Raw genomic sequence first — 24455 nt, 5'->3', positions numbered from 1 at the left:
AATGGATGGTAAGACAATTTGATGTTAATAGTATAGACAGAGGACATGACGGCTGGTGTTATGTTCCATCATTTATTTAATTTACTTAATTTCGGCCGACCATCATAAAGTATTCAGTTTTTTCAGAAACTCAATCATTATTACGACAGTTGCCGAAGCTGCTCCACACGTTACTCCGATTTTCCCTTTGAATGACTGTCGGGGAGTTGGGGGGTCACTTCAGTGTTCCGCCCATCTAATTTTATATATATATCTCAATTAAATATGGTATAATAAATTTTTTTAGTTTTACGGTATTTTATAATTTAAATAAAATTAGGTAAATTATAAAATAGTTTTTTCTATTCGCTTAAGTTTACCTTTTAACAATAGATGTTTCGATTATTATGATGACATCATTAATATTATCAATTTATAATAATTTGATTTTCTAGTGGTTACCTGTCCTTAAAAGAGATTACAAAAATCTCACGTGGCATAAGATGTGTCATTAAACATCAAAATGTTTTTTTGTCATTGTCACCTATTTTAAACACCTATTCTATATTTCTTTTATTTTAACAGTTGGTTGATATGGTATGATATTGTGTAATGGATTATTTGATTTATTCAAATTTGTGAATGATGTTTAATGGATTCGATTCTTTGTGAGTTAAATTGTTTAGTTCAATTAGTGACATTGTTTAATAGAGTAAAGGTAATCAAAATACATGAATTTTTTTTTTTAAATTTTGGACCAAGTGATGAATAAGCATGTAGATAGATGCATAAATACATGTGTTGGAATTTAACATTATTCATGGAATTACAATTAGAAGCATGTTTTGGCTTTGTGTTCATTTAAATGTTTAGGGATGACTTAAGACATTGTTTGATAAGCCAAGAGCTTAAATGACTAACCTATATGTTATATATCCCTAGTTCCTTGATTTTGAGCTATTATGGACCCTTTCTTGATGAACCCCTATTTTTTAAAGAAAAATATTGAGCCTAAATTTAGTTTAGCTCTCAAATCGTCTCTATCCTATATTTGTTTTGCACTATGAAATGGACGTCAGGCCATGAACATTGACGGTTAGGCAGAAACAATTTGGCGGTTTTAAAAATGAACTTAAGTGAATAGTGAAGAGATGATTTGATATAGTGCGTAGAAAAAATGTGCTTAGAATGAAAAATTTTGAGTGAACAAAAGCAGTGTGAGGGTCAAAAGGAAAACAAGTGAATAAAAGCACGGAGATGGATAAAAGTATTGTGAGTGAAAAGAGTGAAAATTTTTAGAATGTGCTCAAAGTGAAAAATCAATTCATGAGCTTAAAATGAACTTTTTGCTTTCATAATGCACAATGGCTTGCTAAGTTTTTTGTACTAATACCGAACCATATCTTCCACTTTGTTGGAGAGAAATGAGAGGTGAGCAAAGGAGAAATAAAGAGGTGAGTTTCATGATCACATATAGGGGAAATGAGAACAATGTCATGTGCTATACTATATTGGGAAAAATAAGATTCGAAAAATTAAAATTTTTAAAGTCGGTTAGTGATATTTATAGTAATAAACCCTTTACCGAAATCACACTTGTGTTTTTGACTAGACGAATCCTTGTCATTCTCGGCTTTCAACCGAACGACCTTCTACGTTATTCTTGTACCACAAACTGCTTTGAGTGTGGCCTTGAACGAATTCGAATCAAATACAAAACTAAAAATTATTAACTTTAAATACAAAACTAAAAATTATTAACTTTACTTCCAATGGGAAAGCAAATCACTTTTCAATAGAATATGATAGATTTGCTATTCTCGAAAATAGAATTTATACTTAGAAAATAAATTATTACTATTTTCGGGCAGAATAACAATATCTCAAAGTTATAGATTTAGTTCTACCAGTACCATCTATTTATAAGGAGAAGAAGTGAAACTCATGTTGAATTAATAAAAAGTTTATTTCAATAGAAAAACTAGATCCTATTCTAACTAGAATTGGGGGCAACAACCTAGTTAAATATACTAGGGTTTGTCGTCCCTAGCATTAACATGAGGACATAAGGGGCTTTCGGCATCTCTTATATCAGGTCCATTATAAATATTTCCTAGACTTTTAACCTAATACTTTATAACTTCAATCCAACCAAATACTTGTTTTTCCATTTCCCCAAAAAAACATTACAATTAATTTCTCAATTAAATATTTTCTCAACCCAATTCCAATTCCGTTAAAATCAATACAACTTTACCATAATATAATCTATAAGAAAATATATCTAATATTTCTACATTTAGCGGATTCAAAACAACCAATTAATTTACTTCCATGTTTGAACTTCAATTATTTAATTAAACAAGTAAACAATAATTCGAAAAATTATAAATTAATTTTCAAGTAATTTCATTTAGAGAAAACCATATTTATTTTCCCATTTTTCTAACTTTACTATTTTTATTCTTTTGATTCAACATGCAATCCATTTTTGGTTTCAACAAGCTAATGGAGGGACATATTAGACATATGCAATTTGGTCTTAAATGATTTATAATTTAAGTTCCAACTTTTCACCTATTAATTATAAACTTATTTAGTCATGGAGTCATTCTACTATAGTATCGTGACTGAGCTATCCTTAATGACATACCATTACGAAAGTAACTCGATCAGTGCTTATCTAATGACCTTGTCATAAGTGTGTTACCCTCATAGGATATCCTTAATCTCTTTGGGGATAAATTAGCTCTTCCAATATGATTTTATTTTTATCTCATGGTAACCATTACAACTTCCTTCATGAAAAGTCAATTACTATTAAATAATAATCAAGTCATTCATCAAAAAGATGAACGACTCATGGCCATGTTTACTTTTCATCTATCATGTAATGCCAATGAGAGGATATCATTTACCCATATCTTGGGCTATGAATTCCACTATTTTGAATGATACTACATACTACAGAAGTCGTATACCCAACACACCAATTTTTTGCTCCTTATCAATTTGAACTCAGACTTTTATTTACATCAAAGTATATGAGTCACTCATACATAGTTCGTCATCTGCTCAGGAGGCATTATAGATGGAGGACGGGGTATTTTTTGTTGAGGATCTGAAGGGGTAGCTCTCATTTATTGTGTAAACCGTTGGTTCATCATTTGTAAGACAAAATCTCTTGCCTCACTCCTTAGCCCTTGCAAAATGGGCAAGCTTTGGGTAACTCCTTGATCGGAAGTGAGCGTATTATTTTCAACCTCATTAGATAAGACTCAATTGGTTTCAACCGACATGGTTATCTATATTGAAAAACAAAGTCAACTCGAATAAAAAAACATCACACTATTATAGATTATTGTGGCATGTATTTCTAAACTCAACACACGGTATGTTTCAATCTTAGAATTGACTAAATCGTAGTTCTGATACCATTAAATGTAACGCCTTTCACCCAACCTTATCGTCAGGTCCAAGCTACAGAATGTTACATTCGTTACAGAGAAAAAAATAAATTCATATTAAAATAATCATTTACATATGCAATCCAATGTTAATGACATTCATTTCAGGTTAAACAATCAATTCCGAGTCTTAATTGAGTTTAAAAAAGCTATTTTTTCAACCCGATCACAAAATAGGACCAAATTGCACAATTTTAGAAGTTCAGGGTCGACGTTGTGACGTCACCAAAAAAATTATGTCACGTCACGACCTCATACCACTCGACATCACGATGTCACTCACTATTAGTTGATATTGCAATGAGGTAGGTTGGTCGTTGAGACGTGTGTAATGACCCGAACTTTACGGTTATCGAAAAAGTATATTTTGAGGTCTCCATTTCTGAAAAATGTATTCGGAAATATTTATTAAAAATATTTACGAAGTTAAGTGAATGGTTAATTAAAGTTTAATGAAGTGAATTAGCTTAAATTAAGAGTAATTAGATAAGAGGATTAAATTGAATATAGTGTGAAAGTTTAATTATAAAATAAAGAAAATTGAAGTGACTAAATAAGTAACTAAGTCAAAGAGAATGCCAAGTGTGTGATAAAAATAAAATACATGTGTAATAAATATTATACATACATTTGTAATACATGTATGTATTTACTTATTATTTAAGTAAATATTATTATATTAATATTATTTTATATTGATTAAATAAATAAAATAAATAATTGAAAGACAAATGTGTGGTTATGATTTGATACAAGTCTATTAATAAAAAAAAATATATAGATTTGTAATGCATGTATTTAATTATTAATAGATATTTATTATTTATAAAAGATATTTATTAATTAAGTAATTATATTATAAGATATTTATATAATAAATAAATTTAATTATGACAAGTGTATGGAGATTATGATATACAAATTTAAAATGAATATTTGATATTAAATAGAAATTTTTATAGTTATTGATGTTATTATATTATATATATATAGTTAAAACATAAAATAAAAGAAACGAACAAAAGAGATGAGAAAAAGAAAGAGAATATGAAACGTTAGCACGAGAAGGTAAGAATGAAAGAAAGAAAAGAAAGAAAAGAAAGAAGAAAGGGAAATTTGGTTTGAAGCTTGAGGTTTAAATAGGTATTTTAATTAAGTCATTTATAGAAATTTTAGAACAAAGTTTTATAGAAATTAAGTTGAGATTTTGGAAGTTCTTAGGTTTTTGAGTATAGTTCATGTTGAGCAAATGATTGAATTAGGGATTAAATTGATAGAATCCTTATTTAGAATTGATTAAAGGATTAAATTGTAAAGTAAGCTATAAGTTTTATGTTTGAGGGGCTAAATTGGAAGAAATTTGAAATTAGAGTTTTATCATGAACATTGGATATTTATGTTGAGTATGATAGAAAATTGAATAGCAATGAAGTATGAATTGAGTGATAAAAGCAAATGTGTTAATTGGGATTAAATTGAAATTTTGACAAAAGTTGAATAAAAATTGAAATATTTAATGTGAAATTGAGTGGTAGTGTATTGATATTTAATTTTTTTTAATTTCCATAGCTAACGTTGTGCCGGAAAATCTCGGCTAAGCAAGGAAAAAGGCAAAGTCGACGAGGGTTAGCTCGAAAATTACGATTTGTGTTTCTATAATCCGAACTTAATATTTAATTATTGAATTTATTACTTAATATGTATAGAAAGTGCTTTGAGATGAATATTTGAATTAGAATAGATATCAGTTAGAGTTCAAAAGTGAAATTATTTATTAATTGTTGAATTTTGATTGAATATTATGATAGTAATTGAGGTGATAAATATTGTGTTTTATAATTGAAATGGATTGATTAGGTATGTGTTAAATTTATTGAATTTATACGGATATATGCGATTATTGTGAAAATTGAATATTTGTTATTGAAAAAGTGAAATGAATTATATCGAATTATGAATATATATGATTGTTGAGAAGTGTAATGATTGGAAACTGGAAAATGAATTAAAAATCCTATTAACAGTATCGGGCTAAGTCGGATATAGTTGGCATGCCATAGGATTGGAAGTGTTTAGGGATATTCCGACTTTGTGTCAATGAGACACTATAAGTGTCACTTTACTGTTACTGTTCTGGATTCGTTCCGAAGAGGTACTCCGTACCTTATTGTTACTGTTACTGTTCCAGATTTGTTCTGATGAGGTACTCTGTGTACCGCTACTGTTGCTGTTGCTGTTACTGTTACCATTACGGGTATTCCGGCCGATGAAACACTGTATGCTATCCCGGTGTGTGGGTTGGATCCGTGTATCCGTCTAGGTCCGAGTATGTTAATGGGGGGTAAATTACTGTACTAAAAAATTGAATGACACTCACAGTTACTGAATAATTGACTGATACTGAATAACTAATTGTCACTGAACAATTGATCGTTACTAAATGATATTGATAAAGTGATTAATATTGAAAATACTGACTGTTACTAGAATGGATAAACACAGAATAATGATTGATAATTGAATCGTTGAATAATATTTATTGATATTGAATAGTGAACTGAAGTATGAAAAAGACATATGAGTTAAGTATCTCTGAATTGAATTAGTTACAAGGAATTTATCTATGTATTGAACAATTATATTAATGTGATTGATATATGATTTTTATGTAAATGTTATATTTTCATATTATTAAGGGTTCAGATTATAGAGATACCACTGAGTTCATATTCAGCGTACGGTTTGTTTCCGTGCTCAAGTTAGGTTAAGGTCAGACCATTGAATCAGCATCTTAGGCCGATCCCGAACTCAATAAGGTAAAGCATGTTAATTGTTGATAATGGCATGTACCTAGGATGTCTTAAGTGTGTTATTTTGCATTGTGATTGTAATAGTGAAATAAGTAAATTGATAATTGATAATGATACATGATAAGTGTTTTAAGTCAAGTATTGGATTGGTTTAGTATTGGTATTTGTATTGGTTATGGTTTGAAATTTGCAAGGTTGGCTAGTAAAGTGTGAAAGATTCATTATTGAGTCCACACAGCCTGGTACACAGGCGTGTGACCAGACCGTGTGAGACACACGGCTTGCACACGGGCATGTTGTTAGGCCGTGTGTCCCCTGCACCTAAAATGTTACAAAACAGATTGCCACACGAGCTGAGCACACGGACGTGTGTCTTGGCCGTGTGAAATTAATTTGTTCATAGGTAAAAGTCAGAGAGCTCCACGGGTAGTGGACACAGACGTGTCCAGGCCATGTGAGTCATACGGTGTGGCCACACGGACGTGTCACATAAGCTACACGGGCGTGTGGTACTGTTCATAAAAGGGAAATTTTAAAAATTTCCTGGTTTGGTTTTAACATACATTTTAAGTCTCGGAGGCCCGTTAAAGGAACATTAAGATAAATTTTATGAACTGAATTATATTTCCTTCTTTATTAATTGTAATCAAATTGTAGTGACTGGTAATATTCTGTAATCCTGTTTCGACTACGGGATAAGGTTAAGGGGTGTTACAACGTGGACCCTATTTTGTAAAAATGAACCATTTTGTAACTATTTTGAAGTTTCCAACCAAACTTATCAATACGTTCATTAGATTACCAATTCTATTGGACTCAAAACCTACCAAAACATTCCAATCAAGTTCAAATATCCACATTCAACTTCTTATCAAACATTCAATAGTTGTACATCAATTAGATTCAAACATTTCATTGTCATGAATCAAACACCAATCTAGTCATTCAATTACCAATCTTTACATTTGCTAAACCACCTTGAAACATGTCAATTCACTTTCATTTCAAAAACTTATGTACACATATACACATCTATGGCTTATAAGCATGTCGATGATATTCTACTTATCGAAAATGATGTAGGAGAATTGTCATCGATTAAACTGTGGTTATCTCAACAGTTTAAGCATGAAGGGTTTGGGTGAAGCTAGTTATATTCTTGGAATCTGAATTCTTAATGGACCAGAAGAATAAAACGATAGCTCTATCTAAAGCTTCATACATCGATAAGGTACTGGAGTGTTTAGCAATGATCGATACAAAGCCAATCGTTCAGCTGATTGCATCAGGTTTTCATCTTTTTTTAGATGACTGTCCTAAAATAGCAGAAGAAAGAGAGCATATGAGTAAGGTTTCTTATGCTTCATCAATTGGAAACCTTATGTATGCGATACTTTGTACACGTCCAGATATCCACTTCGCAGTAGGAATGGTTAATCGATATCAGGCAAATCTAGGTCTCAGGCATTGACAAGCTGTAAAGCATATATTAATGTATCTTAAAAGAACCAGATATTATATGCTTGGTATTCTAAGGAGGTCCTTACTCCTGTTGGATACACAAACTCGAACTTTTAAACCTGTAAAGATTCAAAGAAATTGATGTCGGGAAATGTATTCATCTAGGCTGTGAAGCCATAGTATAGAGAAGTGTAAAAAAAACTTGCATTCTTGACTCTACTATGGAGGCCAAGTATGTGGCTGCTTTTGAGGCAACAAAATAAGCAATATGGCTTCGAAAGTTCTTAACCAAACTTGAAGTTATTCCTGGTATAGAAAAAGCTATAACATTGTATTGTGATAATAGTGTTGCAATAGCAAATACCAAAGAAATGAGAAGTCAGAAAAGGACGAAACACATTGATCAAAAGTATCACTTGATACGACAGGAAATAACCGAATGAATTGTAAATGTGATGAAAGTTGCTTCTGAAAATAACCTTGCAGATCCGTTTACTAAGACTCTTGTAACTAGGAGTTTTAATAAACACCTTGAAGATATGGGAATGCGAAACATGTCACATTTACTTCACTAGGGCTAGTGGGAGATTGTTAGGAAATATGTCCATATTGTAGTAAACATGTAACTATTTTCTATTTATTTGAATGATGAATAAATAAAGTTAATTTCACATTTCACTATTATTCTTTTTTTATTTTCTGACTTTTATATTTTACATGCATAGCTAAATTGTAACAAGCAAATATTAGCTTATTGGTTGTATAAAGTTCAAACTGAAGATAAGTGGCATTGTAAAGAATGTTTACATTGCAAGAAAGACAACTTACTCCAATAGATAATCTAATTGAGCCCGTAATCTCGTAAAAGAATCAAAGTGACCGTTTGATTCAAATATTGAGAAGGATTATTATGTCGTCTACAATTTCAATTGGGGAGATGGCTAGTCTTGGCTATCAGAGCAGTTGACTACACGAGTAGAGACATAAATGTATTCATTGGTAGAATGATACATTGGACTGGGCCCAAGATGAATTAATTCTAAATCCATTTATGAATTAATTCACTTTTGATGTTCGTGGTGTGATTTACCTAAATCTTGATTTAGTCACTGACTATGCGTATGGGAACTCATGTGCTTTAATATAAGTGGAGGCTTATGCTTTAAAGATGATTGAGCCCATAACCGGTATGTTGAGTACATGATTTGTGTATGGCATGACTTTACTAGCAACAGTGGAATTCATAGCTCAATTAAAGAGTTAATGATATCCTCTCATTGGCATTTTGTGGATTAATAAATATGGAACGTGGCCATGGGTTGCTTGTTCTCGAACGAGCAATTTATCAATCATTTTTTACAGTGATCATATTAATCATTAAGAAGACACAATGGTGACAATGAGATAAAATAGGATTGTATTGAGTGAACGGATTTAACTTAAAGAAATTAAGGATATCATATGAGGGTAACACACACATGACGAGGTCATTGTACAAAACAATTGGATAAATTACTTTCGTAAAGAGTATACAATAAGGAGTTTTCAATCATGGTACTTCTTGTGGACTAACTCCAAGATTAAGTAATTGCGAATTATAGGAACGATGCTTCTAGACATAATTCAATCACTAAAGTAAAATTGTATATGTCCGATTGGTCCTTCCGCTAACTTAATAAAAGCTCGATCGAACTGCGTTTGAATCAGAAGTAAATTCTACGACTTTAGAAATAATTTAATTGAGTCGATTTATTCAATGTGGAATTAAATTAGGTGGTCATGAGAATTGTTCAACTAGAGAATATGATTTAAAAATTTTCCTAAAAAACTAATTTGGAAAATCTAAATGATTTGTGAAAAAATTAATTTTGATCAAGTAAAATTAAATTAATCAAATTAATTAAAATTAATATTATATTTTTAGAAGCTAATTTTCAAGTAAGACAATTGGCCCAATGGGTAATTGAACTTGAAAATTGGATCTGAGATCATAAATTGGATCCTAAATCCCAAAACTGAGATCAAGACCCAAAAATTGATTGAACTGGGCCCGATATGTGAAATCGAGTTGATAGTGGCTAGACCGGATCGGTCGTGTCATCATTGACTCGGATCGAACCTCCTGTAGCTAAACCAACTCGGACTGTCGTAAGGGGGTTGCAACTGCATCTCTGGACATGATGGTGCCTGAAATAGCCCTTTTTTATGGTGTCATAAACAGTGGTTTCAGGACCACAAATTCGACAAATAAGTTTGTATAATTAATATTTAAATTATACGAGTCAATAATAATTTTTATATTGAATTTGATTTGGTGATTTTATGCAATTGAATTAAAAGTTGGTATAAATGGTTTTGTTCAAAAGTCAAGTGGTTATTGAAAATGAGGTATTAAGACCTCGTTTTCGTATTTAAAATCGTAAATATTTTTACTAAATATTTATAGAGTCGTACTATAGGTGAATTGAAGTTTGGTTTAGTAATTTTGACGATTGATTGCTTAATTAAGGTAAAATGATTAAATTGTAAAAGAAGTAAAAGTTAATTGCTATAGATTTAAAATAGAAAAGGGACGATATGGTAATTAAATCATGGTCAAAAAGTTCAAGCAGTGGTGGCATGATTAAATCCACTAACTTTTGGGTTGTTTGCTCATTTAGTCCTAATTACTTTAGGATTAAATTGTATTAAGTTTATTTAGTTGGAATTTAATTTAATTTAAGGACCAATTGTGGAATTAAACTATAAAGCCCTGAATAATTTATTTCTGCTTCTGTGAATATTTGATACAAATATGTATTTACTTCTGCGGTTAAGTATTCTAAGGGTGTGTATGAGTTCTTAGGTTCAAGTCTTAGAGTTGTTAATTTTGTCATTTTTTATGCAAGTCTTACCCTTGGGGAATGGGCTTATATAAAATTGCCTGTAAATCCATATCAGAATGAGCCTACTGGTTTAAGTGGTAAAGGAATTGATGTGTTGGAGGTCTTGTGTTCAAACCCCTACGAGAACAAGGATAATATTTTTGCTCGGTTTTGTGTCAGTGTTTCGGTGGAGCTAAAATTCTAAGTAATGGGTGGTTAAAATTGTGGATATAGTGGGATTTGAGTTAAACTCATCTATTTCCCCAAAAATCTCCCTTTTTGAAATATGATGTTTCTTTCATCTTTTCTCCGTAATTCTTTCCTTTTTGTTTCTGTTCATCATTCCTTTCCTTGTGTTGGGCAAAATTGGTTCCTAATCACGGTGTTTTGATTCAAGGGGTTCGTAAGTTGCAAATCAAGAGGAAAGGGGCTCTCCCATTGCAAAATTGTAATCGAAATCGTTCGGGGTGTTGGGGTTTTAATGGGTTCATGTTTGCAGTGGCATCAAATTAAATCAAGGTGTGTACCCAAAATACAGAAATCGAGGTTTCAAAAAAAGCCAAAAAATTGCACTGTTGATGCCCACGTGCGTGTGGTGGCCCATGTGGAGGGCTATGTGCGAGACTCAACCTTGTAATTAACGAAGGCTTGGCCGTGCGCAAGATACAGCCATGAGGTGGCCTGTACGAAGCCGTGTGAGTCACACGGGCTAGGCCAAGTGGGGAGTGTGGGCCACACGGGCGTGAGAGCCCATACAGGAATTTCACACGGGCATGTGGATTTTGGGCTAGGCCGTGTAGACCATACAGCCAAGGCCAATTTTGTAACGTCCCCTAACCCTATACCGTCACCGGAACAGGGTTACGAGACATTACCAGTCAGTACAGTCCAATTTCGGTCATTAATTAAAATAAATATTCACACACATCCTAGTTTTAAGATGTCGTCCCTTTAATGGGCCCTCGCGGTCCAATATGAACAGTAAATTCAATTCGGGACTAATTTAGAATCACTACGAATTTTTAGTAAATTTCAAAATTCATACTACATACCGTTGCCAACCATAATTTACTCATTTCATCAATACTTTTACAACCTAAATGACTCTCATTAAACATCCTGGGTACATGCCATTATCAATACTCAACATACTTTACCTTAATGAATTCGGGATCGTCTTGGGATGCTGATTCAACGTACTATCTTTACTTAACCTCTGAGTATGGTATACTCAGTGGTATTTCTATAATCCGAACATTTAATAATATAACAAACACTTAAGATCATAATAGCAATTACAATTATGCAATTATTTATTCATAGATAAATTTCAACTACTTACCATATAAATTTTATACAAATCATATAATAAACACAATAACATAATTGTTCAATTCTTAAATAAATCCATTACTATTTACTCCGTTCTTTCACTTACTATTCGGTATAGCTTTCCTCAATTTATTCACAATTCAATATCATTAAACTATATTCAACTATACGCTTATCAATCATATTCCATTTTAATTCATTTCAATAACAATCAATTTCATTTATATCATATCAACTTACTATCCCTGATAGCTTTCAGTATATACATACGATTCATATATCTCAAATCACATTTCAATTCATCAAGTAGCATCATATATCATCAATTCGAACTCCAATCATTTCATGAACCTTTGGTTCATATTTTCAATTTCATATCTAAATTTTCAATTCTCAATTCAATTTCTCGTTTCATTTCAATAGCTTGATCAATCAAATTTATTCGATTTATCTTTCACTTATTTACCCCTATTAACAAACCCGGACTTTGACGGATACACGGATTCCAACCTAAACACACCAGTACGGCACATTGTGCCTAAAACGGTACATAGTACCTGATCAGTATACGACACATAAAGTGCCTAAAACGACACACGAGGTGCCTGATACGACACACGAGGTGCCTGAAATATGACACATAAAGTGCCTGATCGATAAAGCCGGTAAATCCCGTACACTTCCATATCCTATGGCATGCCAACTATATCTGACTCAGCCCGACTAGTTAATAGGGTATTTCATTCACTTTCTCAATTTAATAATTCTTTCATCAATATCTCAATCCGATAATTACACATATTTACCCATTTTCACAATTCATACAATTTCATTCAATTCAACAAATATAATTCAATTATGCACATTAATTCATAATTCAATACAATTCAATTCACTTTTCAATACCAAATATTCAAATATCACAATCTCATATATTCATATCAATTTCCTCATATTTCCAATCAATATATTTTTCAATATAACATTCATTCAATATTCAAATTTCTACACAAGTCATATATATTATATAATTCAATCAATATAATTTCAATCAAAATAATTTCAATCAATATAAATTCAATAAATTCATCGCATACTAAAATCAATCTATTTCAATTGTAAAACATCATAATTCAATCACTAACATTTTCCATATGTATATAAATATAATAAATAATGACTAAGTTCGGATTATAGAAATACAAACCGTAATTTTCGAGCTAACTCCCGTTGACTTTGTCTTGTCCTTTCTTAGCCGAGATTTCCGGTACCACATTGACTACGAAATTAATACAATTCATAATCATTAATACATTACTAATTCATATCTTGAGTTAAAAAATTCTAAATTAAGATCCGTTAATTTTCCCTGAAACTAGACTCACAAATCTTCTTACAATAAAATTTTTAGAATTTTTGGTTTAGCCATTAAGTACAGTTTATTCCTTAAATTCACCCCTATTCTGCTGTCTGACAGTTTCGTCCCTTCTTCACTAAAAATTAATTATCTCACAGTGCAGAATTCGGATAATATTCCCGTTGATTTCTTCTGAAAATAGACTAATTAGAAATTCTAAATATATAACTTTAAACCTCTAATTATTTTTATTCAATTTTTGGTGATTTTCCAAAGTCAGAACAGGGAAACTCGAATTCATTCTGACCTTGTCTCACAAAATTCATTATATCTCATAATTTACAATTCAATTGCTTATACTGTTTCTTCTATAAGAAACTAGAGTCAATAATCTTTAATTCCATATTTTATTCGTCCTATAATTCAATTTCTACAATTTTTGGTGATTTTTCAAACTTAAACTACTACTGCTGTCCAAAATAGTCTTAGTACAAAATGTTGATTTACTTTAATTTCAATTTAATTCTAACTAAATTCACTTACTTTTCTATCTTAATTCGTACTTTATTTCTACTCAATTTTTAACCAAATTTAGACATAATTATCTATTTTTCATCATAAAACCATAATTTTGAAGTTCTTTCAATTTAGTCCTTAAAGCATAAAACTTATGAATCACTTTACAATTCAATCCTTGTATCATTTTTAACTTGAATTTCTATCAATTTAGCCCTTAATTCATCATTTTATTTAACATGGAAAATATCTAGAAATCTAATAACTATCAATATATCAACTTAATTTCATCAAAACTTTGTTCTAAAACTTCTAAAACATCAAAATTAAGTAAAAAGGGCTTGATTGACTTACCTATTAAAGCTTAAAGCTTCAAACCTTAAATTTTCTCTTTTCTTCCTTTCTTTCTTTCTTTTTCTCCCCTGCTCTCTGTTTCGTTTCATTCTGTTTCTTTTTCCTTTCTTTTGTTTCTTTAGTTTATATAATATAATATAATATAATATAATATAATATAATATAATATAATATAATATAATATAATTAAAACATAAAATATCTTTATTATATAATAATATAATAATATACTAAACATAAAAAAAAATCTTAGATTTTCTTCACGGTAAACCGCCTCAATTTATACTTTTTGTATAATTTCTTTTTTAGTCCTTTTTATTTTCGTTTAATCTATAATTCAACTTTTACCCCTTATTCAATTTAGTCATTTTTCTTAATAACTATTAATTAAATTAAATTCACTTAATTAAACTCTAATTAACCACTCATTTTACTTCGTAAATATTTTTAATAAATATTTACGAATCCATTTTTCAGAAACAGAGACCCAAAAATACACTTTTTCGGTAACGGTAAAATTCGGGTCGTTACAAATTTTTGCATGTGGGCCCACACGAGCAAGTGGGCCCATGATTCTGAAATTCTCCCTAGGGTCGCACAGGTTGCTCCAATCGACTGTGGGCCTACGGTAGGATCGGTAAGGGCTATTAAACCCTAAATTGTATGCTATGATATTCTGATAGATTGATCTGAGTAGGATACTGAATGTTTGCTTGATTGTATTGCTATATGTATATTTGTTATCTGTATATAAGCATCTTGAGCATGTGTGATCTGTTATATTTGAATTTAATTTGTGCATCTATTATTGGGTTGGGATTTGTATATGAGGGGGAAGTGTTCTGTATGGCGATCATCGCTTATATTCTAGCAGCTTGGCTACACCTTATTTGATAAGTGTCGTAATGGCACTATACAATGTGTAGGGATAGGTGGGTGTTTTTAACCCTATATGGTGTGATGGGATGGTCGGAGTTGGTGTGTAGAGGATAGGGGTAGGATTCTAATTATTTGACTTGAATATCTGATTCTGTTGACTGTATCTGAAAAGGACATGGGCCCGAATCTATATCTGATTGTATATGTGATAATCTGTATGTTTGTATGCTTAATTCTGTTAGGTTACACACTGATTTTACAAAAACTCACATCCGTCTGTCTGTTCTGTTTAAGTAATCCATAGAGTTAGGTGGATCGGTGTGGTGGAGACTCAGTGGTGACCACTCGACCGTAAACTATTTAAAATTATTATTTTATAGTTTATTTAAGATTTTTGGTTTTTAATTGAAATTTTGTAATTTAAGGGACTCTTTGGACTGTAGAGACTTTTACCTGTTGGTTTGGTTTCAATTCTCTATAATTGCATGCTTCGATAAAACGTTCTCTCTAAAAATGATTTTAAGCAAACGAAGGTTTTCCTAAAAACTTGGCTGCAATTTTCAAATTATAACTGTTTTGAGGCTTTTGCTATAATAAGTTTTTGGCAAATAAACTAACTAATTGGTGTTTTCAGTAAATTGTGAATGTATGTGAACTATGAAATGTTAATGGTTTAACAAGTTGACACCATTTTCAAAACTCATTCCTTGTGACGTCACCAGATTCGTCCATAACATCTAGGCCAGATTTGGGGCGTTACATTTAGTGGTATCAGAGTCGAGTTGTAAAACTCGACTATGAATTTTGAGTTCCAAAATTGTGATTAAAAAAGAATTGGTTTTTAAATAATTTAAATAAATTGAATAATTTTGAGAAAGTACGTGGTACATCGAGTCTCCGGCGTCGATCCTGTAAGTATCTTTATACTTGATAGAATTATTCTGAAACACTATAAATAGTACTTTCTAAAAACTATACTGAAATAGTTAGAGACTAAAATTTCTGAAATAATTTTGAACTTCTGATAATTTATGCATAAAATATCTGTTAATAAATATTGGAATTGATGCATAAAACTTTATAATGTAGATAAATTTGAAAATTTACGATGAGTACTTGAGGAACTCGCGGAATTGGTATTCAAGGCCGTGGTAGAGGTCGTAGGGGGCTCGAGCTGAGTCTTTCTCTTTGGGTAGTATGCCACACTTAGATACGAGTAAGACACCAGTTTCGCCTGCTAATGAGACTGGGTTTCAAATTTGTTCGGTTGTGGACGATGCACTGTCCCAAGCCATGCTGAGGATTTTGGAGAGGGTCACTGGACCCCATCTAGATCTGAGGGCTGAGGGTCGGTAACTGAACAACTCCGGTCTAATGGTGCTGAGTTGTTTAGGGGTGTCACTGGAGTTGCCTCTAATGTGGCCGAGTATTGGTTAGAGGCCACTAAGAGGATCATGAACAATTTAGACTGTACTTCCGAGCAAAAATTTAAAGGTGTAGTTTCCTTGCTTCACAACGAGGCATATCAGTGGTGGTTGACGGTTGAGGAGGGTACTTAACTTGATCGTCTAAATTGGGATTTCTTTAAGACCATATTCTAGAGTAAGTATATGGGGGCGAGTTATGTAGATGCTCACAGGCGTGAGTTCATAAATCTCACGCAGGACAATAGATCTATCGCTGAATATGAGGCTGAGTTTTTTAGGTTGAGCCACTACGTTCGAGGCATGGTGGCATCTGAGGATGAGAGGTGAGTCTGGATTGAAGATGGATTAAGGGATAATCATAGGGTATTGATTACTCCACAAAGGGAGCAAGAGTTTGCAGTTCTGGTTGAGAAGGCAAAAATCATAAAGGATGTTAAGCGCGTGGAGTGCTAGAATAAGGACCGAGAGAGAGGCAAGAATAAGAGGGATTTTGAGCCCTCTAGTTTTGTTCAGAAGCCTAAGAAAAATGTCATACCTGATGGGTCGGTTAGAGTGGGAGCCCCTATTACTCCTACCGGAATTCAACTGTGTGAAGATTGTGGTAAGCGCCATCCGAGCGAGAGTTAAAGGAGAATAGGGGCTTGTTTGAGGGGTGAGTGTAACAGTCTAATTTAGACCCTAATCGGAACAGTGGTTTCGAGACCACGAATCCAAGTTAGAAAAATATTTAAATATTACTTTTCGTGTTTATTATATGTGAATTAGCATGTGTGAAAGCTTCGTATGAAAATTTGATTGTTTGTGTGCTTAATTAAATAAAAGGGCTTAATCGCGTAAAATGAAAACTTAATAGTTTAAAGCATAAGGACTGTAGTGTTAGTGGCTTTTTAATATGGAGTACTTATGTTGTAATTAGGCCTTTAGCTATATGAGTGGACTTATTATTAAATTTTTAAGGTTAAAAATGTAAAGTAATAAATGGTATATATGATATATTATAACATAAAAAAATAAAGCATGCATTTTGTTCATACTTGGTGACCAAAACCTTAAAAAGAAAATAAAGAAATAAAGCTTAGGTATTCGGCAACTTTAAAGCTTGATTAAGGTATGGACCTTGCTCGATTTTTGATAATTTTTACGTTTTTGAGATAGTTGCTTCGAGTACTACCCGATCCGTGCTTGAATTTTTGATTTTGGTGAATATTTTGAGTTATGTAATTGATAAATATTTGTGTTTTGTGATGTTTAATGATAAATTATGAAAGATATGTTTTGGATTAATATGTTTTGTATTGGAGTTTTTGATGATTTTGAATTATTACGACTAAATTACGAAAATAATAAATTGAAGGACTAAAATGTAAAATAAATGAAATATATGGATTAGTATGAGCATAAGGAAGATTCAGCCTAACTATGATGAGGTAAGATTTTGTGTATTTTGTGTTTTGTGCAATTAGGTCTAATTTGTAAAAGTATGAAATATCAGGGATAAAATGGTAATTTTCCTATTTATTTGTTGTTGGATTAAATTGAATGAAATTGTGTTTAAATGAGGTTAATTTGGAATTATATAGATCAAGAACAAAAGAAATCAGACTTGGATTAGGGAAAAGCAAAAATAGTCGAATAGCCGATTTATAATGTTCGTCGATATCCGAGGTAAGTCTTTAAGCAATTAAACATCATTTATTTCGAATATAAAATGGTTTACTATGATGATTCAAATTTTATAGTTGTATAGCAAGGTAGCCGAATGTGGTTTAACATTGAATTAATGTGGTTGAGTTTTATTCGGTTGAGTTAAAACCTTTAAAAGTGATATTCTGGCTTTGAGCCTAGCAAGCCTTGTGCTGGTGAATTTGATCGGGCTTTGTGCCTAGCAGGCTTATTGCCGATGAATAAATATCAGACTTTAGGTCTAGCAAGCCTTGTGTCGGTGTGTGATTCAGGCTTATGCCTATCAGGTTTTATACCGGTGATTTATTTTTAAGCCTATTCCTATAAGACTTCACATTGATGTGGAAATTGAGCATGTAAGTTGATCTATATGACCTTGTATATTCGGCCACATAGGTATGTACATATGTGATGATATATTGAACTTGTATATTTGGCCACATGTGATGTTATATTAAACTAAAATATTTGACTACCTGTGATGTTTTATTGAGCTTGAATATTCGGTCATATATGATGATAAATTGTACTTGTATATTTGGCCATATGTGATGATATAATAAACCTTGAGTATTCGGCCATACAAGTAAGTGTTTATAAGATGATATATTGGATCTGGAATATTCAGCCAAATAGGTGTGTATATATGTTATATTATATTTGATTTTCTATAATAGACCTAATGAATGATGTTGGTTTATAAAGCTGAATTTAATTCATGAGTATATATGTTTGAATGTAAGCATAATTGAGATAGTGTTATTTTGGGAATGAAAAGTTGAATAATATTATGCTAAATGAGAAATATTAGTATTCGGCCAAGATAACTTATTTGTGCGAAAGTATAGCATTAATGATACAATTCAGCTTGTTTGAAATGTTTTGATTATTCATTTGAGTTGTTTAATTTTCTTAAAGCTTACTAAACTAAGTTAGCTTACTCTGTGTGTTTTTGTTACTCTGTTTTATAGATTTTGGTTGTAAGTTACGAGCTCGGGGATCATCATCAAAGTAATCCACACTATTGTCAACCTTCGATATTTTTAAAAGTCTATTTTCGAACTTATGGCAAGTATAGGCTAATATGTATTTTGTTCAACCTTGAATATGTATAACTTAAGCCATGCGAAAATGGCTTAATCTCCATGATAATTTCGGTCATACTTTGATTATGGTTTGAGCTCACTTTTGGTTATGATGTTATATACATTATAAATGAATGGTCTATGTGATAAATGTTATATGTTTAAAAGTGGCTTAATGGTGTATTTAGAAAATGCAAATTGTAAAACTTTTATACATGTTTCTATGTGTAGTTGTATATTTGTTTGTGATGAAATAAAGTTGGAAGGAAAAATGATGATAATTATGTGTATATTCGGTAATAAGATGAAATTAACCAAATGAATAGTAACTTTTGTCAATTACTATTATAAAAATTATATGTGTTTTATGTTATGTATAAATGTTTAACTTAATATTAAATGAATACTAAAAATGAAATGATCTTTATCAAATGATTATAAGTAGTACATTTCGTGTAATCCATTTGTGTTTGGTTATAGTATGCGACTAAAGTGTAATGAAGTCTGTTTATCTGTATGTATTATGAGTTTAAATTAAAAGTATAATCAGCTATGTGGTAGTAGAGATTAAATTGACTATTGAAATTCAAGTACATGTATGTGATCATTTTAATTTGTGTTTTTGACTGGTAATACCTCGTAACCCTAATTCAGCAATGGATACGGGTTAGGGGTGTTACAGTGAGTCTTTGGAGCATCGAATTTGAGAGTGTCCATAGAGGGCTGATTAGATACAAGCTTTGGGACCAGGTTCTGCACAGCCTCAGAGGGCAGTTCAGCAACCACCTAGAGGTCGTGGGCTGGCTAGGGGTGGTAATGGTGAGGGCCTTGGGCAAAGAGTACCGGGCAGAGGTGCTAATCAAACAGAGGCAAGGCAGCCTACATTGGTTTATGTTGCATGACGCTGATACGTTATTTATATTTGATGTACCTTATACTACTCTAATAGACATAGGTTCTAGACACTCCTATGTAGCTAGTACTGTATCTGAAACCCTGGGATTTCTGTTGAGAACACTACTAGTGAGGTTAATGTACTAAGTCCGTTGGGGCAGTTTGTTCGGGTTAGTAAACTTTATAGGGACGTTTCATTAGAGGTGCAAGGGGTTGTATTTCTGGCAAATCTGATGGAGCTTCAATTTAAGGAATTTGACTTGATCCTGGGCATAGATTGTTTGGTTAAACATTGAGTTAGTTTGGATTGCGCGAAAAAGAGGGTCGTTCTGAGAACTGAGGATAATAATGAAGTTGTTGTAATCAATGAGCGCCGGGATTATCTGTCCAATGTGATCTCTGTGCTTGTGGCTGAGAAATTTGTTCGGAAAGGATGTGAGGTGTATTTGGCTTATGTTAGTGTTTCTGTTTCTAAAGACTCTTCTGTTGAGGATATTAGAATAGTGAGGGATTTTCCAAATGTCTTTCCTAAAGAGTTATCAGGTTTACCTCTGAATCAAAAAGTTGAATTTAGAATTGAGCTTTTACTAGGTACAGCTCCGTTGTCTATTGCTCCATACCATATGGCACCGAAGGAGCTTATAGAGCTTAAAGCTCAACTACAAGAGCTTCTAGATCGTGGTTTCTTCCATCCTAGTGTGTCTCCATGGAGAGCATCAGTTCTATTTGTTAAGAAGAAGAATGGGACCATGAGGATGAGCATCAATTATCGGCAGTTGAATAAGTTGACTATGAAGAATAAGTATCCACTTCCGAGGATCGATGACTTGTTTAATCAGTTTCGAGGGGTTTCAGTGTTTTCAAAGATTGATCTTCGTTCTGGCTATCACCAGTTGAGGGCTAAGGAGGTGGATGTTCATAAGATTGCATTAGGACTCGTTATGGACATTACAAGTTCCTAGTGATGCCTTTTGGTCTGACGAATGCTCCTGCGACATTCATGGATTTGATGAATCGAGTGTTTCAGCCATATCTCAGTCAATTCATCGTGGTCTTTATCGACGATGTTCTGGTATACTCTAAGACTAAAGATGAACATGATGAGCATCTTAGAGTAGTGTTTTAGATTCTATGTGAGAAATAATTTATGCTAAGTTGGGCAAGTGTGAGTTCTGGTTGTGTGAAGTGACTTTTCTAGGGTACGTGGTTTCTACTGAGAGGATCCATGTTCATCCGAGGAAGATAGAGGCTGTGCTTAATTGGAAAAGCCTAAGAACGTGTTTGAAATTTGTAGTTTTCTGGGTCTGGCAGGTTATTATCGGGGGTTGTCGAGGGGTTCTCTTTGATTGTAGTGCCTTTGACTAAGCTTCTGCATAAGGGTGTTCTTTTTGTTTGGACTAATACGCAACAATCAAGCTTTGGGAAGCTCAAGTATGTTCTAACTCAGGCTCTTGTTCTAATATAGCCTGAATCTGGTAAGGAGTTTGTAGGGTACAGTGATGCGTCGCATATTAGTGTGGGATATGTACTGATGCAAGATGGTAAGGTTGTAGCTTATACGTCCTGTCAACTTAAGTCACATGAAGGGAATTATCTGATGCATGATCTTGAATTGGCTGCGGTGGTTTTTACGTTGAAAATTTAGAGGCATTATATGTATGGTGAGAGGTGTATCATCTACACCGATCACAAGTGTCTCAAGTACCTTCTTACCCAGAAGGAGTTGAATCTTAGACAGCGTCGCTAGACTGAGCTGCTCAAAGACTATGACTGCACGATAGAGTATCATCTTGGTAAGGTCAATGTGGTAGCTAATACTCTAAGTCATAGAGTGATGACTGATTTGAGGGCGATGTTCGCTAGATAGGAGTCTATTAGCTGAGTTACAAGTTAAGCCAACTTAGATTGATCAGATTCGGGTTAAGCAGTTAGAGGAACAGTCTTTGGGTTTGCGGCATTGTCAAGTTGAGAGTGGCAGTACTACAGATTTTGAGGTGAATAATGATGGTGTTCTGTGTTTTGAGGTCGGATCTGTATGTCAAATGATTCAGATTTGAGGCAGTCAATTTTAATAGAGGCGCATAGTAGCCATTATGCTATGCACCCTGGTGGTAATAAGATGTATCGCGATCTTCGTGAGTTATACTAGTGGCCGGGTTTGAAGTGTGAGGTTACGGATTTTGTTTATCGATGTCTGACATGTCAGCAAGTTAAGGTTGAGCATCAGTTGCCTTCGGGTTTGCTACAACCCGTTAAGATTTCCTTATGAAAATGAGAACGATAAACGATTAACTTTGTTAGTGGGTTTCCCTTAACACCCACTAACAAGGATTCTGTTTGGGTCATCGTGGATCGATTGACCAAGCCCACTCATTTTATTCCAGTTCGGACGGACTTTTCTTTGCAGAAGTTGGCGAAGCTCTATATCTCTGAGATTGTAAGACTGTATAGGGTTCTTGTTTCAATTATTTCTAATAGGGATCCTCGTTCACTTCTCGATTTTAGATGAAATTGCATGAGGCTTTGGAGTCAAAACTGGAGTTCAGTACTTCGTTCTATCCTCAGACCGATGGGCAATTTGAGAAGGTGATTCAGATATTGGAGGATATGCTTCAGAGTTGTGTGATTGATTTTTGAGGTAGTTGGGAGGATTATTTGCCGCTAGCTGAGTTCGCCTACAATAACAGTTTCCAGTCTAGCATTCAGATGGCCCCTTATGAAGCTTTATATGGTCGTAAGTGTCGTACACCGCTATGTTGGACTGAGTTGGGTGAGCGTCGGGTTTTGGGTCCTGAGTTGGTGTCTGAGACCGAGAATAAGGTTAGACTGATTCGAGATCATCTGAAGGCAGCTTCTGACAGACAGAAATCTTATTCAGATCTGAAGAGGTGAGATATTGAGTACTCTGTGGGGGACTTCGTCTTTCTTAAGGTTTCTCCGTAGAAGAAGGTTTTAAGGTTCAGTCGTAAGGGTAAGTTGAGCCCTAGATTCATTGGACCGTATCGGATTCTGAAGTGTATGGGAACGGTCGCTTATCAGTTGGAGCTACCTCTAGAGCTAGACCGTATTTATGATATGTTTCATGTCTCGATGTTGAGGCAGTACCGGTCTGACCCAACTCACGTTGTCTCTATTGAGGAGATCGAGGTTAGACCGGACTTGACTTTTGAGGATGAGCCGGTTCAAATTCTTGATCGAGATGTTAAAGTTTTGAGAAGGAAGTCCATTCCTTTGGTAAATTTTCTGTGATGGAATCATGGCACTAAGGAAGCTACGTGGGAACCTGATGACTCGATGCGTTAGCAGTATCCTCATCTATTCTAATCAGGTAAATTTTGAGGTCGAAATTTCTTTTAGGGGGTAGAGTTGTAACACCCTGAATAATTTATTTCTACTTCTGTAAATATCTGACAGAAATGTGTATCTACTTCAGTGGTTAAGTGTTCTAGGTGTGTATGAGATCTTGGGTTTAAGTCCTAGAGTTGTTAATTTTGTCATTTTTTATACAAGTTTTACCATTGGGGAGTGGGCTTATATAAAATTGCCTATAAATCCATATTAGAATGAGCCTGTTGGTTCAAGTGGTAAAGGAATTTGTGTGTTAGATTACCTCTGTTCGAACCCTTGCGCAAACGAGGATGATATTTTTGCTCGATTTTGTGTCAGTGTTTCGGTGGAGCTAAAATTCTGAGTAGTAGGTGGTTAAGATTGTGGATATAGTGGGATTTGAGTTAAACTCATCTGTTTCCCCAAAAATCTCCCTTTTTGGAATCTAACGTCTCTCTAATATTTTCTCTACAATTCCTTCTTTTTTGTTTCCGTTCATCATTCTTTTCCTTGTGTTAGGTAAAATTGGTTCCTAATCTCAATGTTTTGATTCAAGAGGCTCGTACATTGCAAATCAAGAGGAAAGGGGCTCTCCTCTTGCGGACTCGTAATCAAAATCGTTCAGGGTGTTAGGGTTCTAGTGGGTTCGTGTTTGCAGTGGCATCAAACCGAATCAAGGTGTGTACCCAAAACTCAAAAATCAAGGTTTCGATAAAAGTTGAAAAACTGCACTGTCGACACCACACGGGCTTGCGGTCACCCGTGTGTGAGACACGACCGTGTGATTGATGAAGGCTTGGCTGTACACAGGACACGACTGTGTGGTGGCCGATGCGAGGTCGTGTGAGACACACGGGCTAGCCCAAGTGGGGTGTATGGGCCCACACAGGCATTTCATACAGGCGTGTGGATTTTGCGCAAGGCCATGTGGACCACACGGCCAAAGCCAATTTGGGCATGTGGGCCCACATTCTGAAATTCTCCTTAAGGTCGCACAGGTCACTCCGATTGACTGTGGGC

General features: G+C 33.5%; 1 protein-coding gene across 1 annotated transcript; it reads left to right on the top strand.

The window, feature by feature from the left end:
• Positions 1 to 16629: 16629 nt before the first annotated feature.
• Positions 16630 to 24068, top strand: LOC121211342 (uncharacterized). The gene is made up of 7 exons (XM_041084080.1): positions 16630 to 16769; positions 20410 to 20892; positions 21420 to 21561; positions 22022 to 22141; positions 22614 to 22694; positions 23052 to 23342; positions 23955 to 24068. Exons 1-7 carry the CDS (start codon positions 16630 to 16632, stop codon positions 24066 to 24068), a joined length of 1371 nt encoding a protein of 456 aa, XP_040940014.1.
• Positions 24069 to 24455: the final 387 nt, after the last annotated feature.

This window comes from Gossypium hirsutum, chromosome A01 (genome assembly GCF_007990345.1).
Source record: "Gossypium hirsutum isolate 1008001.06 chromosome A01, Gossypium_hirsutum_v2.1, whole genome shotgun sequence".
In the NCBI taxonomy this organism is placed as follows: Eukaryota; Viridiplantae; Streptophyta; class Magnoliopsida; order Malvales; family Malvaceae; genus Gossypium; species Gossypium hirsutum.
Note: the sequence above shows the minus strand (reverse complement) of the source record. Positions and strands in the feature narration are given on the sequence as shown.

Excerpts from the sequence above, each read along its gene's own strand:
- LOC121211342 (XM_041084080.1), top strand. The coding sequence starts at position 16,630 with ATGGGGGCGAGTTATGTAGATGCTCACAGGCGTGAGTTCATAAATCTC. Across the intron at positions 16,770-20,409 it reads GTGGCATCTGAGGATGAGAG|TTTGGATTGCGCGAAAAAGA; the intron begins GTGAGTCTGGAT and ends ACATTGAGTTAG. Across the intron at positions 23,343-23,954 it reads GAAGGAAGTCCATTCCTTTG|GTAAAATTGGTTCCTAATCT; the intron begins GTAAATTTTCTG and ends TCCTTGTGTTAG.